This window comes from Enhydra lutris, unplaced genomic scaffold (genome assembly GCF_002288905.1).
Source record: "Enhydra lutris kenyoni isolate GAN:26980312 unplaced genomic scaffold, ASM228890v2 scaffoldscaffold34, whole genome shotgun sequence".
Classification (NCBI taxonomy): domain Eukaryota; kingdom Metazoa; phylum Chordata; class Mammalia; order Carnivora; family Mustelidae; genus Enhydra; species Enhydra lutris.
Window position 1 is genome coordinate 9,031,300 of NW_019154118.1, and position 14,797 is coordinate 9,046,096.

General features: G+C 55.2%; 1 protein-coding gene across 1 annotated transcript; it reads right to left on the bottom strand.

Annotated features, from left to right (window-relative positions):
- Positions 1-1,616: 1,616 nt before the first annotated feature.
- On the bottom strand, positions 1,617-8,687 carry LOC111153984 (V-set and immunoglobulin domain containing 10 like 2). Its single transcript, XM_022513336.1, has 6 exons — positions 8,129-8,687; positions 7,618-7,893; positions 5,249-5,524; positions 4,440-4,601; positions 3,259-3,519; positions 1,617-1,960 (listed from the first exon to the last, which is right to left on the bottom strand). The coding sequence occupies exons 1-6, from the start codon at positions 8,685-8,687 to the stop codon at positions 1,617-1,619; spliced, it is 1,878 nt and encodes a 625-aa protein (XP_022369044.1).
- Positions 8,688-14,797: the final 6,110 nt, after the last annotated feature.

Sequence of the window (14,797 nt, forward strand, 5' to 3'; positions counted from 1 at the left end):
GAGTTGGAGCCTGGATGGACAGCTAGCATTGGGGAGAAGACACAATTAAGGAAAACCCGAGATACCTTGCCCAGCGCGGGGTGGGGGTGGGGGGGTCTGCATCTCTCCTTGGATGGGTCTAGACCTGGCCCCCATGGAGTCAAGAAGCCCTGCCCTTGAGCTTCCCACTCACAGGGGAAAGTCTCCGGGTGCCGGGCAGCATACTGGAACACCAGCAAGGAGGCCACCGTTGCCACCACCACTCCTGTGCCCGCTGCACCCAGCACTGCTGGATAGGCGCTGAAGGGGGGGTCCGCTAAGGGTTGAAAGCGCTGGTTACATGGCTTTGGAGCCACTGCTGAACTTGACAACAAAGGCTGCAAGGGCAGCAAGCGGGCAATGCTCCGTGGTGGACAATCAAAAGCAAGACTGGACCCCCAGAATCCAGAGGTCAAGTCGTTACCAAGGAAAGAGGTGCTCTCTGCATGCCTCATGCTCTAGAGCTTTCACGTCCCCAGCCAAGTCCCCCATTTCTGCCATAGAAGGCAGAGGCCAGTTGTCTTGGCAGCTTGGGGGTGAAGGGAAGGACACCATGAAATATGGAGTTCCCAGAATGGAGAGAGAGCCGCAGGAAGCTGAGAGCGCACCTGTACCCTGGGAGGTGAGACTGAGGCACAGAGTTGGGCCCCTCCTCTTACTGAATCACCAGCACTCTGAACCCCACCCCATCCGCATTTCTTCTGATTCAAGCTGAACTATGGCTCCTACCCCCAGGCCCAGGGCCTCCTGGGCCTCCCAGGGAGAGATGGGAAAGACAGCAGCAGACATGACCTGAGGGGAGGGTGGAGAAGAGGAAAGACAGGGGGATGGAGGCATTGGGTGGGAAGGAGCCAAAGGAATGGAGTAGGGGATGCCCTGCGAGGAAGAAGAGGGACCTGGGTTTGGGGTTCGATCTTGGGGAGAAAGGATGAGTGCCTCTGTGGCCGTGGCCTCAGCACCTGGTGTCTTCACCTCGGAGGGGTGTCCAGCCGTGTGGTGATTCAGAGCCAGGACGCGGAAGGCATAGCGGACACCTGGGTCCAAGCCGCCCAGTTTCCGGCCCCGGCTCTCAGGCTCGATGTCCCTGGCCGCTGTCTCCCAGGCCCCAGTTCCCGGGCTTGGGACGCTGGCCCTCCGCTGCACCAGGAAGCCCGTCAGGTTCCCCGGGCCCTCAACGGCCCAGCGCAGCTGCACCTCTCTCCGGTGCCTCCCGTAGGTCAGGCGGCGGATGGTGACGTTGGGAGGAGCTGGGTATCCTAGGGGAGGGGGCGGGACACACGCAGGCACCTGAACCACTACAACCACAAGGTGTGCATGTACCTGGGGCCCCCAGCTTTGTTCTCTTTTGTGGAGAGACAGCCGGTAGCGTGGCACCACATTGGAGCGTGCCCTTCTGGTCTGTGTCACCTTGGTTTCCTCATCTACAAACTGAGCGAAAGGTGATTGCGACACCAAGGGGAACCGCTGGCCTGCATTCAGGAGCGCGTCGCAGTCGCGTTCACACCAGCCCATCTGGGTCCGCGCTGGAGAGGGCCTGTCGGTGCCCGCGGAGCTCACGTGTCCAAATTTGGAAGCAGAGGATTCCTGTGCGTTCCCCTCTAGGGGGCCCCTGCCCCTCGCCACACGCAAGCGCCCGCTACACCTGACTCACTCCGGACCTCCAGCAGGACGCTCCGACTGCTGCTGCCCAGGGCGTTGCGCGCCACGCACCGGTAGGAGCCCCTGTGGCGCGCGGGGTCGGCATCCCGGAGGTGAAGGTGGAGCTGGGCGCCCTCGGGGTGCAGCGTGAATCCAGAGGTGCCGCCTTCCACCTGCTGTCGCTGGGGACCCAGCCACAGGAGCCGGGCAGGCGGCATGCCCCTCAGGAGGGTGCAGCCCAGCCAGGCCTCTCCGCCTTCCAGCACAGACACCAGGGACTGAGCCACTGCCAGTTGCGGGGCTTCTGCGGGGACAGAGAGAGTCAGGCTGGGAGGGGTCTGCCATACCGGGGCTAGTGGGAAGGCTGGGCAGTGAGGGGCTGGCTAGCCCTGGAGGGCATGAGGAGGGGAAGAGAGCGAGGAGACAGGGGAGTGAAGCTTGTCTCTGGTTAGTCTGCCGCCTCTTCCAGGCTCCGTCCGATTCTATGCCAGCATCCTACCACCATCTGCTCCAAGCTTTCCTGACAGTAACTGTGTGCCTCCATGCCCCTCAACTACCCCGCTCCAGTTTCAGCTCCTACAGGCGGGGCCCCTGCCTTACTTACCTCTGTATTAACCGCCTCCCTCCCAGCACCTGCCAGTGGGGCCCCCTTCTCCCTAGTGGCCCACCAGTTCCTTGCCCCAGGCACAGGGCTGGGCCCAGAGCAGGTGCTTAGTTTTTATGTACTGAGTCCTAAACACCCAGCGTTTCGGGTGTCCGTGAATCTCCTGGGATGGAATTTCCAGCCCGGAGACTGAATAATAAGGGAGGGAAATATTCCCAGGGAGAATCTCCTGAGCGCGCCCAGAGACCAAGATATGAATTATTTTGTGAGAACTGTTATATGTGCCTGCTCCTCTGTGTGCTTTTCCCACATTTTTCACTTTAATACTTAACTCTTTTTTTTTCTTGATTTGGCAATAAATAGGACTGGCGAGGGCCAGATGAAGACAGAAAGAAAGCAGACCCAGAACCAATAGAGGCAGTGAGAGTAGAGACCTCTGGTGCCTGAAACATGGATGCAAGGCAGGAATATAATCAGGCATCTCTCATGCAAATTAATGCAAATGAGGGAGACAGAGTCGCTGGCCAGCCAGACGGGAGCTGTCCAACAGCCATAGCCCAGCCCCATGTGACTGTTGAAACCTCGCAATGTGGCTGGCCCACACCTACATGTGCTGTAACTAATTACACCAGATTCTGAGGACAGTAGACTAGGATACCTCATTCATAATTTTTAAAATTACTATACATTGAGATAATCATATATTGGATATATTAAGTTCAATAAAACGTTTCTCTTGTTTCTTTTTGCTTTTTCACATGTGGCTACTAGAAAATTTAAAATTCTATATATGGCTCACATTGTATTTTTATTGGACAACACAGACCAAGACCAAACGCCCTGATTTTATGGATCAAAAACACTTGAGTCCCTGAGAGATGAGTTGGCCCAGACTCACTTTGCATTCCAGCACAGACAGCCCCCAGGGCCCCTCCTCCTGATTCCAAAGGGGCTGCTCTCGCACCTCGGCCAGAACCAAGCCACAAGCCTCGACTCACCCAGCTGGAGCTGGCAATGGGGGTCAGGGACCCTGAGTGGGTGAGTGCCCTGGCAGGTGAACTCTCGGCCAGCCAAGTCTTCCTGGGCCTGCAGGAGGTGGACAGCCAGCGAGGGGCTGCTGCCATCCAGGGGCTGCTGCTGCCCATCCAGCCAGCTCAGCAGGGCAGGGGGCTGGCCTCCAGGCCATTCACAGCTCAGCATGATGAACTGGTCTTCGACTGTGGCTGTGGTCCAGCAAGTGGGGCTCTGGAGGGGATCCCCTGGACAGGGAATAATGGCTCAGCATGGCTGTACAGGAGGACAAAGGGCTTTGTAGCCCTACCTCTTCCTTCTTCCCTTCTTTCCTCCCTCCTTCTCTCCCTCTCTCCCTTCCTTCCTCCCTTTTTCTTTCCTCCCTTTAGATTTTATTTATTTACTTGTTTCAGAAAAAGAGAGAGTGCGCACAAGCAGGAGGGTCAGAGGGAGAGGGAGAGACTCTCAAGCAGACTCCCCATTGAGTGCAGAGCCTGATGCAGGGCTCAGATCTCATGACCCTGCCATCATGACCTGAGCTGAAACCAAGAGTCAGATGCTTAACTGAGCCACCCAGGTGCCCCTTCACTTATTGCCTTATTCACTCGCTCATTCATTCATTCATTCATTTATTCACAGTTACAGAGGGCTGACCATGTGCCAGAGCAATCATGGGAACAGACACCAAGCAATTACAATATACTTTGATGAATGCTCGAGTACAGGTACAAAGACAAACTCTCTGGGGCTTCAGGCAGAAGGACTTTAAAGACAGGATGGTATCTGAACTTCATCTTGGGTGGTGGGTAGAAGTTTTCAAGGCAGAGAGAAAGCTAAAGGCACATTTCAAGAGCAACATGCGAGAGGGCGGTAGTAATCTAAGGTCAATGACGGTCTGCTACCGCTGGAGGCTGGGAGACAGGCAGGTGCTGCAGGACTCCAAGCCCAAACTGCAGAGGACACGGCAGAGTGGTGGAGACCTGGCTGGCAGGGAGAGCAGTCGGGAGGGAGGTCTGAGCTGAGTGCTGCCCACCTCCTTGTTCACGGCAAGTCTTGGAGTCTGTGATCTGGAGCTCCGCCCCAGATCCCAGGGCTCCTCGAGGGCGCTTCCCCGGCCCCTGCCCACACCTGGAACATCAGCGCCCTGCTGTGTCCTGAGTCCACTCACACAGCGTGATCCTGCAGAGGGCGGGCAGCGCCAGGGCTGGGTGCTGGCCAGCACAGACGAAAACGCTGCCGTTGGGGAGCTGGGTGGCGGGCTGACTCCAGGTGACGTTGCTGAGGGCGGTAGGGCTGGCTCCCTGGGGCCCTTCCCACTGCAGCTGGGCAGCTGGAAGCCCCCCATGCCAGGTGCAGACCAAAGTCACAGCCCCAAGAGTGGGGAGCACAGCACAGGAGGGCTGCCCCTCAGGGGGATCTGGGTGGAGAAGTGGATGAGGATGGGCTGGACAGATGTCCCTACTGGGACACTGTGGTCCCCAGGCCCAGCAGGGGGCCTGGTGGCCACAAGGCGAGGGTAGGAGAGATAGGGAGAATTGGGTGGGTGGGGAAAGATGGAGTCCTCTGAGGGGCTGGTGAGCAAAGAGCTGAACTCTCAGGTCAGGAGGCAGGGGCTGAGGGGGTGAGCAAGAGTTCGGAGCCCCTGAGGAATCCCAGGGGCCCTTGGAAGCCCCCAGCTTCCCCTAGGTTCCCCATTGCCCAGTTTCTCCTTTTTGCTGCTGTGTCCTTTGCCTCATGGTCATTTCTCTACCCTTCTCTGTGCCTCAGTTCAGTCCCAAAAGCCGTGGGAAGATTCACTTGGGGAACAAGGTCCAAATAGGGTCAGGGGTTTCCCCTCTCCCTGCCCCTTCCCACAGATTTCACAGCCTCTCCCCCTGCTCAGCAGCCCTGTCTGGCTCCCCCACCCCCATCCCCGACAACGTCCATGCTGATTCCCACAGGGCACGGGGCTACGGCAGCCCCCACCCACACACTCACAGTAGATGGTGAGCCTGGCACTGGCCTGGGTGCGCGTGTCCAGGCGGCTGTTGCGGGCCAGGCAGGTGTACAGGCCTGTGTGGGCGCGTGTGGCGCTGGTGATGGTGTAGACAGGCCCGGTGTGGACCTGAGTGTGGTCACGGAGCCACACGTAGTGACTCGGGGGGTTGGATCCGGCTAGGCAGCTCAAGGTCACCTCTTCCCTCTCCTTGGCCCAGAAACCCTCCTCGCTGAAGCCCAGTGGCTCCACGGAGATCACAGGATTGTCCGGACCATCTGGAGGGCAAGGAAGACTTGTCCCATCTCCCCGGTCTTCGTTCCTTCACTCACGTGTATAATCTTGGTTGCACTGACCATCCAACGAGCCTGTGTTATGCGCCTACCCTGTCAACCAGTGGGCGAGGGCCCCAAGGAACTCAGGGTCTGGGAGGCATAAGTCCAGTCAAATATAGGTGCTCAGGGTCTGTGGAGGCAAGCTCCCTAGGCTGTGGGAGGCTTCCCAGAGGGAATGAGGGAGGGGGACGGCAAGAGCTGGCTAGGTAGGAGAAAGGTAGGGCGCCAACCTTCCCGGTTCGGGGAAGCCAGTATCATCCTGGGACAGGGACGCTTGGCCCCTCTAGACTGGAGAGGGCAGAACACAGGGTGTGACGATGCCCCGACCATGATCCCAGGGCCAGCCCTTCTCACTTCTTTGGGTCACTGCCTTTCCTTCTTTCCCTTCTTTCTGACTCCCGTCTTTCTGACTTCCTCTGCCTGCCATTCTTCTCCTCTGTCTTTCCCAAGAACTGCTCGCCTGTCTCCTCCGTGGTCCTGAGTTTGCAGTCCCACAAACCACCACCCACAAGACAGGACAGCATGAGTCCTGGCTTTTTAAATCCTCTAGATCAGCATCGTCCAACAGATCCACAGATCTTTTTAAATTTTCCAGTTTTAAATTTCCAAATCTTAAAAAAGGAAAAATGGCTAAACCCAACCAAGCAAAACAGCATCAATGGATTTTAATAATTTTAATAATATTTTGTATTTAACCCAATACACCCAGAATATTATTTCATGTATAATCAGTTATAAAAACTATTGACGAGCTATTTGGGGTTTCGGTTTTTTGTTTTTGTTTTTGTTTGTTTGTTTGTTTGTTTTGACTCAGTCTCCAAAATCTAGGGTGCCTTTGGTAGGCTGAGCACAACTGTTTGGTTCAGGCAAATCTGCAGGGCTCGAGCCCCATGAATGGCAGCCATGTTGGACAGTGTGGCTCTAGACTGTCCTAGTCGTCTTCCTTTCACACAGACTTCTAATTCCATTTTTAAATTATTTTTTTTAATTGCAAAATTTCATTAGTTTTATTTGTTCTCTTTACTGAAAGAACTACTCTGGTCATTTGTTCACTTTTGTATTAGGGTGTATTGTATCGTCTGTATTAGGTTCTTCACTTTTGTATTAGGTTCTCCCTCATTGCTTGTTTTGGAGTTCCTTGTGAGTTCTGAAAAGTAAACCTTTGTTTGCTCTTCATGTGCTTTATTTTCTTTAATTTTTATTCATTTATTTGAGAGAGAGAGCAGGAGAAGGGGTAGGGGCAGAGGGAGAAGCAGACTCCCCACTGAGCAGGGAGCCTGACATGGGGCTCGATCCTGAGACCCTGGGATCATGACCTGAGCCTAAAGCAGACGCCCAACCGATTGAGCCCCCCAGGCACCCCTCTTCCTGTGCTTTAAAGACAGACTTCTGGGCACCTGGGTGGCTCAGTGGGTTAAGCCGCTGCCTTCGGCTCGGGTCATGATCTCAGGGTCCTGGGATCGAGTCCCGCATCGGGCTCTCTGCTCAGCAAGAAGCCTGCTTCCTCCTCTCTCGCTCTCTGCCTGCCTCTCCGTCTACTTGTGATCTCTCTCTGTCAAATAAATAAATAAAATCTTAAAAAAAAAAATAAAAAAAAAAATAAAGACAGACTTCTGATTTCTACCTTGAGGCTCTCAACTGTTGACTTGGGACCAACTTGCTGCCCTCTCTGTCCACTGTGTCCCTCCTTCTGGTTTCCCCACGGTCCAGTTGGTCCCTGCGAGGCCTTCAGGCTCAACCCAAAGGCTGGCTCCTCAGGCCACCCCTTTTACCGTAATTACGGGTAAAATTGTGACGCCGAATGTATGTGCATTTTCTTGGGAAGAGAGGCTCATGACCTGGAAAAGGCTAGAACTCCTGTAGTAGATCCATGTCTGATATGGGGAGTGGGGGGGCCCACAGTGCCCTGAGGCTCTCACTACTGGAGCTGCTCAGTGGGCTAGGTGCTGCTGGGGGGCCCTAAGGCGTGTCAGGAAGCAGGGTGCAGAAGGGAGGGGAGGTGCCAGCCCTGACCATGCACCCCCCATGTGACTCACAGATGACATCAAGGAAGGTGCCATCACTGCTCAGCCGGCTGACGGCGTTGTGGGCACTGCATATGTACCAGCCCAGGTGTGTCCTGTTGACCGGGTCTAGCCGAAGCCACCGCTCTGTCACCTCCACCAGCTCCTCCTCCTGGCCTTGAGGTGCCCGATGTTGCCAGGCAAATGTCACAGGCTCTGTGCCCTCCCGGACAGCACATGTGGCCACCACGGAGGTCCCCTCCACGGGGGACAGGTCACTCAGCCTCACCCGAGGCTTTGATACGGGCACTGGCCAGAGGAAGGAGAGGCCTGCATTTGTTATTGTGGACCCAGGCCCAGGAAGATGGGCCTGCCCACAGGGCCCTGGCCCTCCCCTCCTTGCAAGCCCAGGTTTTCTCGCTCCCCGGGGGCAAGGTCCTGTGGCACCTGGGCCTGGCCCAAGGCAATGGGAGGCACATGCAAGTAGAGGCAAAGCAGCACACAAGGCCACTCAGGTCAGACCCATCCCAGCTCGGCCCCTCACCCAGCACGGCCATCGAGAGGTAGGAGTAGGTGGTGTGCAGCTGGCCCCCGGCCACGTGCAGGGCCTGGCACAGGAAATGGCCTCGGGCCCCCTCCCGCAGCTCCCGCAGCACCAGGCTGCTGTTCCGTAGACTAACGGCCCCCAGAGCTGAGGCCCCGGCCTCCACCTTGGACTCCGCTCCATTGGTGACAGCCACGGGCCGGGGCGTCAGCGAGCCCAGGGGAGTGAAGCTCCAGAAGACCACGAGAGGGGCCAGTCCGGAGCCACAGGCCAGCTCCACGGAGCCACCCCGCACTCCTTGGATGGACGTGGCCTCTTCGTCAGGGCCTCGGTGGGTCGGGTGGGGCGGCCCTAGGGACAGAGCAGCAATGCAGGATGTCTGGGCTGGCCTGGGCGCTCCTGCTTCCCCTCCTTGGGCCCCTCGTCCTCCTTCCTGGAGTGGGTTTGAGCGAGCTCTGGAGTTTCTTCTCCAGCTGTGCTGTGGGAGCCGGCTGCCCAGGGATCCTTGACCGAGATTAGCAAAGAGACTAGAGCCGAGGCTCCCATCCCCACGTGCCATCAGACCATTGCAGAACCTTGATAAAAATATATACTCTGGGGCCTCATCCCAGACCACAGAGTCAGCATCCCCAGGGCGTCAGGGCCCGGGAATCTATATTTTCAGCAAACATCCAGAAGTCGATTTGATGATCAGCCCAAGATTGGGAGATCTGCATGGCCACTGGCAATTCAGGCTCGGGGGTGGGGGGGTGTCTCTGCATAAAGATTCCAGGGGGAGTCCAGACCCACTGCAGCAAGGGGAAGATGTCAGCAGCCTGCTGGTGGCCCAGCCAGCAAGCAGTTGTCAGCCGCTGATTATGGAGTGCCTGTCCCCATACCAGGCACCACGGTTACAAGGACAAATGAGCCACTCGGGGAGCTTTCAGTCTATGCTGTTCTTTTCTGCTCAGGACCTAGCATGGAACCGCGGCATGTGCCTGAGCCCCATGTTCTCCTGTCCCCCGTGGCCTGGTAGCTCTAACGTGCTGAGTTTCAGCACACACGGATGATGCCTCAGATGACAAGGCACGGGAGTGATTCACATTAGCTTCCGTTTGTTGAATGCGTTTGTGCGAAGTCCTGCACACACATTACTTGTTGACCTTAACTGTCAGGGTAATCACATCCCCCAGAGACTCTGAGCATGAAGTCACTTCGTCTCGAACCACACGGCAAGTGGTCGAGCTGGGAGTGGAGCCTGGCTGCCCATCTCAGGCTCTCCCCCACTGCTCCCAGCTCCTCCAGAGAGAGAAGGGGAGACAGGCATGGGCAGCAAGGGCAAAGTTCTGCTGCTCCATTGATCAAGAAGCAGAACCCTTAACCCAGAAGCTGCTTCTTCCCAACTCTGTGGACACTGCTCTGGCCCAAGCTGCCAGCATCTCTCAGCTAGACTGTTGGTCTCCCAAGTGCTCTCGGCAACCTGAAGACCATCCACTTTGGAGGCAACATTGGAAAGCCCAGATCTGACTATGTCACACCATGCTTACTATCCGATGGTCACCGACAGGATGACCCCAGCCTTGGGAGGGTAACTCAGCGTGCTTTCTGTGCCCTGGCCCCGCCTCCCCCGCCTGGCACAGAGCAGTGGCTCGGGGCTTGCTGGCTAAGCCCTAGCGGATAAAGAAAGCTGATGGACTTCATTGAATGGCTGTGCAAGCATTTAAGGGAGATCCCAAAGAAGGCAGCGGGAGAGATAGCAGGATGTGAGTGGGGAATGGTCCACGGGCGGGGTGGCCGGAGCATCACTCACCTGAGGCCCCTACATGCAGAAGGCAAAGGGGTGTCAGCAGCTGGAGGCTGAGCGGTCTGTGCAGAGCCCTCGGACCTCTCCATGGCCTCATCTCCCTGGGTGGTTGTCCACCTGGGGCTCCTGCCTGACACTCGGGTGCTCTCTCTCCAGAGCAAAAGCCTGGCCCCGGAAGGACTGGGGGTCTGGCTCGGGTTGCCAACCTCAGCCTTCTGCCACCCTTTCCCCTCTCCTGTTACCCTTGCTGGCCCGATGACAAGTGAATTATTTACCAGATGATTCACTCCATCCATAATGCAGAGTTGGGGAAGGCAAGACCTGGCTGGGACAGATCTAGGGGACATGCCCTGAGCTCCCTGCATTTTCATCTTAATGATAGTGTAAAATTAGGCACCGAGCATAGAGTTGAAAAAGGCCCTAGTCTCAGCGAGTCCAACCACCTGCCTGGCGTGCAGTCTCCAGACCTCAGGGGCGAGGAGATTCAAACAAATCTTCAAATGCCCTTCCTCCCCCCTTGTGTTTTGCTCATGTTTTATTGGGAGAAACTGGTAGACGGTGGAAGGAGCTCGGGGTTCAAACACAAAGTCAGGGTTTGACTGACCGACTGTGAAATCAGGAAATTTCTGAACCTGAGTTTTCATTTCTTTGCAGATAAATGAGGATAATAATACCTTCTTTCCTGTAATGATTATTGTGGGTATTAAGTGAAAACCTTTTATTAGCCTAGGGGAACCTTCTTGGGTGCTAGTAATGTCCTATTTCTTGCCTTAGGTAGAGGTTAAAGTTCATCAAGCTGTGTATTTTTGTTGTGTAAACTTTTACGTGTGTTTGATAAAATTCTTTATCTCTCTCTCTGGCACAGACACATGTACACTTGCACACATGCATGCACACACTCGGGCAAACAGTGCCCAGCATGTAGCTGGTGTGCTGTCCCTCGTGTCCCCAGTCAGAGCTGATCTACGAGGCACAGACCCTTGATACTGGAATGGAGACCAGCTGTCCGATGGCCCTGGCCGTCTCTGATAGACAACCTGACATGAGGTCAGTTTTCCATCCTCTGGTGTTGGGTGTAGGTGAGAGTTCCAGACCCCAGTGAGATGGGGGATCTGATGTCTGGTGTCAGGTTCATCAGGGCTCAGCTGGGGCAGGAGCTGTCAGAGCTGAGTGCCCCATGGGCTCCTCCTGGGCCCAGAGCGGCCCACCGAGGCTCTCTCAGCTTCTCCCTTGTCCTAGGGTAGTGGATGACCCCTGTCCCATTCTCATTCAACCACGGCCAAGGCTTTTCCATGCCGAGCCCCTGTTCCCTCCTAACTTGGCTTTGAGCAGGACGGGAGGTGGTCCCTGGGATTTAGGCTCCCATGTAAGGGAGACTCTGGAAGGGAGAGTCAGGGAAGAAGGTGTTTTAGGATTCCCAGAGAAACAGAACTGGTAGGATGTGTGTGTAGAGAGAGATTTACTGTCAGATCTGCAGTTAGCAAGCTGGAGACCCAGCAGGGCTTATGATGTAAGTTCTAGTCTGAAGACTGGCAGGCTTTAGACCAAGAAGAGCTGATGCTTCAGCCCAGGTCCAAGACAGATGTCTTAGCTCAAAGCAATCAAGCAGGAGGAGTTCTCTCTTATTTGGGGGAGGGTCAAATTTTTGTTCTATCCAGGCCTTCAAATGATTGGATGAGGCCCACCCACATGGTGTGGTTGGTCGTGGGTTGGGGGGGACAATCTGCTTTACTCAGTCTACCTATTCAAATGTTCATCTCATCTAGAAACACCTTCACAGACACACTTGGAATAATGTTTGGCCAAATATCTGGTCACCCCGTGGCCCAGTGAAGTTGACACATAAAATTAACCATTCCCCCCCCCACCCCACGAGGGCAGAGCTGCGGTCCTATCTGGAAGGGAAGAGGAGGCATGACCAGAATGGGAGAGCAGGTCCAGGTCTCCTGTCTCTGATGCTGTGGGAGCTCAGGGGCCAGGAGATGCAAGGTCTTCCTTTTTTTTTTTTTTTTTTTTTTAAAGACTTTATTTATTTATTTATTTGACAGACAGAGATCACAAGTAGGCAGAGAGGCAGGCAGAGAGAGGAAGGAAAGCAGGCTCCTTGCTGAACAGAGAGCCCGATGTGGGGCTCGATCCCAGGACCCTGGGATCATGACTTGAGCTGAAGGCAGTGGCTTAACCCACTGAGCCACCCAGGTGCCCCAGGTCTTCCATTTTTGAAAGACAAGAAAGTACAGTGGTCAGAACATAGCTTTGCCTCTCCATTACTATGTGATCTTAGCATGTAACTTATCCTCTCTATGCCTCCGTTTCCTCCTTTCTATAATTGTTTTCCTGAGTAGAGTAAATGAAGTGACACATACATAGCCTCTGCCTATTAAAATTATTTATGCACCTTCACCTGAAGAATGTCAACAATGAATTCAACAAACATTTCTTGAGCATCTGCTAAGTGCAATGCACCATGTTGTATACGGCAGGTCATCTCTCTTTCTCCCTTCTCCTCCTTCCTGTAGAGCATTGGCCAAGCCAGGGTACCCTGGCTCTGTGCTTTGCTCTGGGCATGCTCAGTGTCTAGGCCCAGGGGCAGGTGAGGCTGTAGGCTCCCCAGGTTTGGGTGCCTACTTCCCATCTTCCCCTCCTGCTCAGGTGGATGCAGGCCCCCTCATGGTGGGGCTTCCATCGACAGCCTATCTGGGTCCCAAGGGCTCACATCAACTCCTGCCTCATTGCTTTGGGAGATCCTGGAGGGAAGGAAGGGGGATGGTGTGCAGTTAGGAACGATGAGAGACCGACCCTAGAGCATTGTCTCAGCTCAGCTCAGCTCAGGAGAGAAGAGGTTACAAGGATGGATGTGGAGACCCAGCCTCTTGAGCTGTTTGAATGGAAATTGTGGAGAACCACGCTGAGGGCTCTGAATGGGTGAGGTCAGCAGCCTTCTGGAAAGATCACCCTTCAGCCCTCCTGTTGACCAGCATTGGGTGGGCACCGCAGTATCCACGTGACCCTGGGCAAACAACGTGTCCTGACCTTCCTCGTCCTCATCTTTCAAGTGGGCATAACACCGACGACACCTTCAAGCTGTTGGACAGATCAGACGCGACCACATATATCCGCGTTTTGTAAGCCCCGGCACCTTGTGTACACTCAGCAAACGTTCATTCTTGCCCTCTTTCTGTGTACGGGGAACTGGAATCTGCTTCCCTCATACTTCTAATCTCTGGGTTGAGTTCTTTCGCTGAAACTTGGCAAAACAATTCATAACCTTCTTCCAAATGAAAGTCATTCGAAAATTGAAACAGCATGTCCAGTCCTTTCATTCTCTACCGGAATAATAATACAAGTTACCATTTCTCTCCGGGCGTGTGCTGTGTTCTCCACACTCCCTGCGAAAGCACTGCATTGCACATTTTGCTAACAGGCTTGGACTCTCTCCGTTTCCCCCACACTCCTTGTAGCTCCATCCCTCTGGGCATTCTCCAGCTGGTCCCCACCTAAGACTGTCCCCTTGGGGCTGGTCAGGGGCCCGTGGAACCGCTAGGTCCCTTTCCTCTCTGACAAGGCCCCAAATCTCTCTCAGTTACACCGCGTTGGAGTTTTGTTCATCTGTCCAGTTAACATTTACTTCTGCGTCCCTGAGTCCTCACTCAGGCCCACGAGGAAGTCTGGACAGAAACTTCACATTCTGAGAGGAAATGGAGGCTCCGTGGGGCTCCCCAGGTCTCTTGAGGAGGTAGTTGTCCGGCGACAATGAGTGCTCAGGTTTCCCGGCCGTTGCCTCCCTGTTGGGCAAACTTAAGCCTCACGGTGGGCAGCGGTGCGTCACGTTTCTCCAGCCACTTGTGACCATTTTGCATCCTGGTTCTGAAACCTCCAGCTTTTGGGGGAGCAGAAGGTGGAAGGATAGGGACAGCTGGACTGGAGCAGAGGAGGCAGAGGTTCCTGGAAATAAATGGCTTTTCCATATGTGATCATGTGTGCCTCATCAGAGGCCAACCATAGGCCCTCGGGAACCCCGGGCAGGAGATGAGCCGAGGGCTGGAGAGGAAATGGGCCAGAGGCTCCACAGCCGACATGGCTCCCGCTGTGTTCCTGGCTGAGAGGAGGAGGGGGAGGGCAAGAGGGACAGAGGGCCCGGCAGGGGTCACTGCTTAGTCACTTTGTTAATTGCTCTTTGGAGACCAGAGAGGAAATGAATGAGGCCCTAGATAGAGGGGTGAAGAAAGGGAGACCAACAGACCAGGGGGGGCAGACGGGGGAGGCAGGGAGGCAGGGAAGGCTGAAGCTGAGGTTACCAATGGTGGCTAGAGGCCTTGCTGGGGCATGGGAATGAGGCCCAGTTTCCGTGCCAGTTCTGCCTCCTAGCTAACCCTCCTTCCGTCTGCTTTGCCATGAGAAAGGAGACCTTCACAGCCAGCCCCCCTGCGCCACTGCAGGCAGGACACCCCATTGCTCCGGGCCTCTGTTTCCTGATCTGTTAAAATGGGGTTGTCATGTTGGCCCAGGGGCTTCTCGGGGCTGTTGTAAGAGCTGGAGGAGTGGGTGTGCAGAGGGGAGGTGCAAAGCAGAAACCACTGTGCAAATATGGGGGTGTGGGAAGAGCAAAGCTTGGAGGCAGGTCAGCGTTCAGATCCCGGCTCTGTGGCCCACCAGCCGAGGGAACCCCAGGCACGTTCCTTCTCGGCTCCAGGTCTCAGGTGTTCCCCGTAAATGAGGCTGATTCTTGATGCGACAGCACTAGAAAAAGGTTATTCATTCTGTTTTGTGAGATAATGGTTTCGCCATGATGTGAGACAGTGTTTCTCCTTTTCTTAATACTGAAACACTTGGGGATGAGATGTCATGGTGTCTTGTGATTGCCCTACAAGACTTCTGCAAAAATG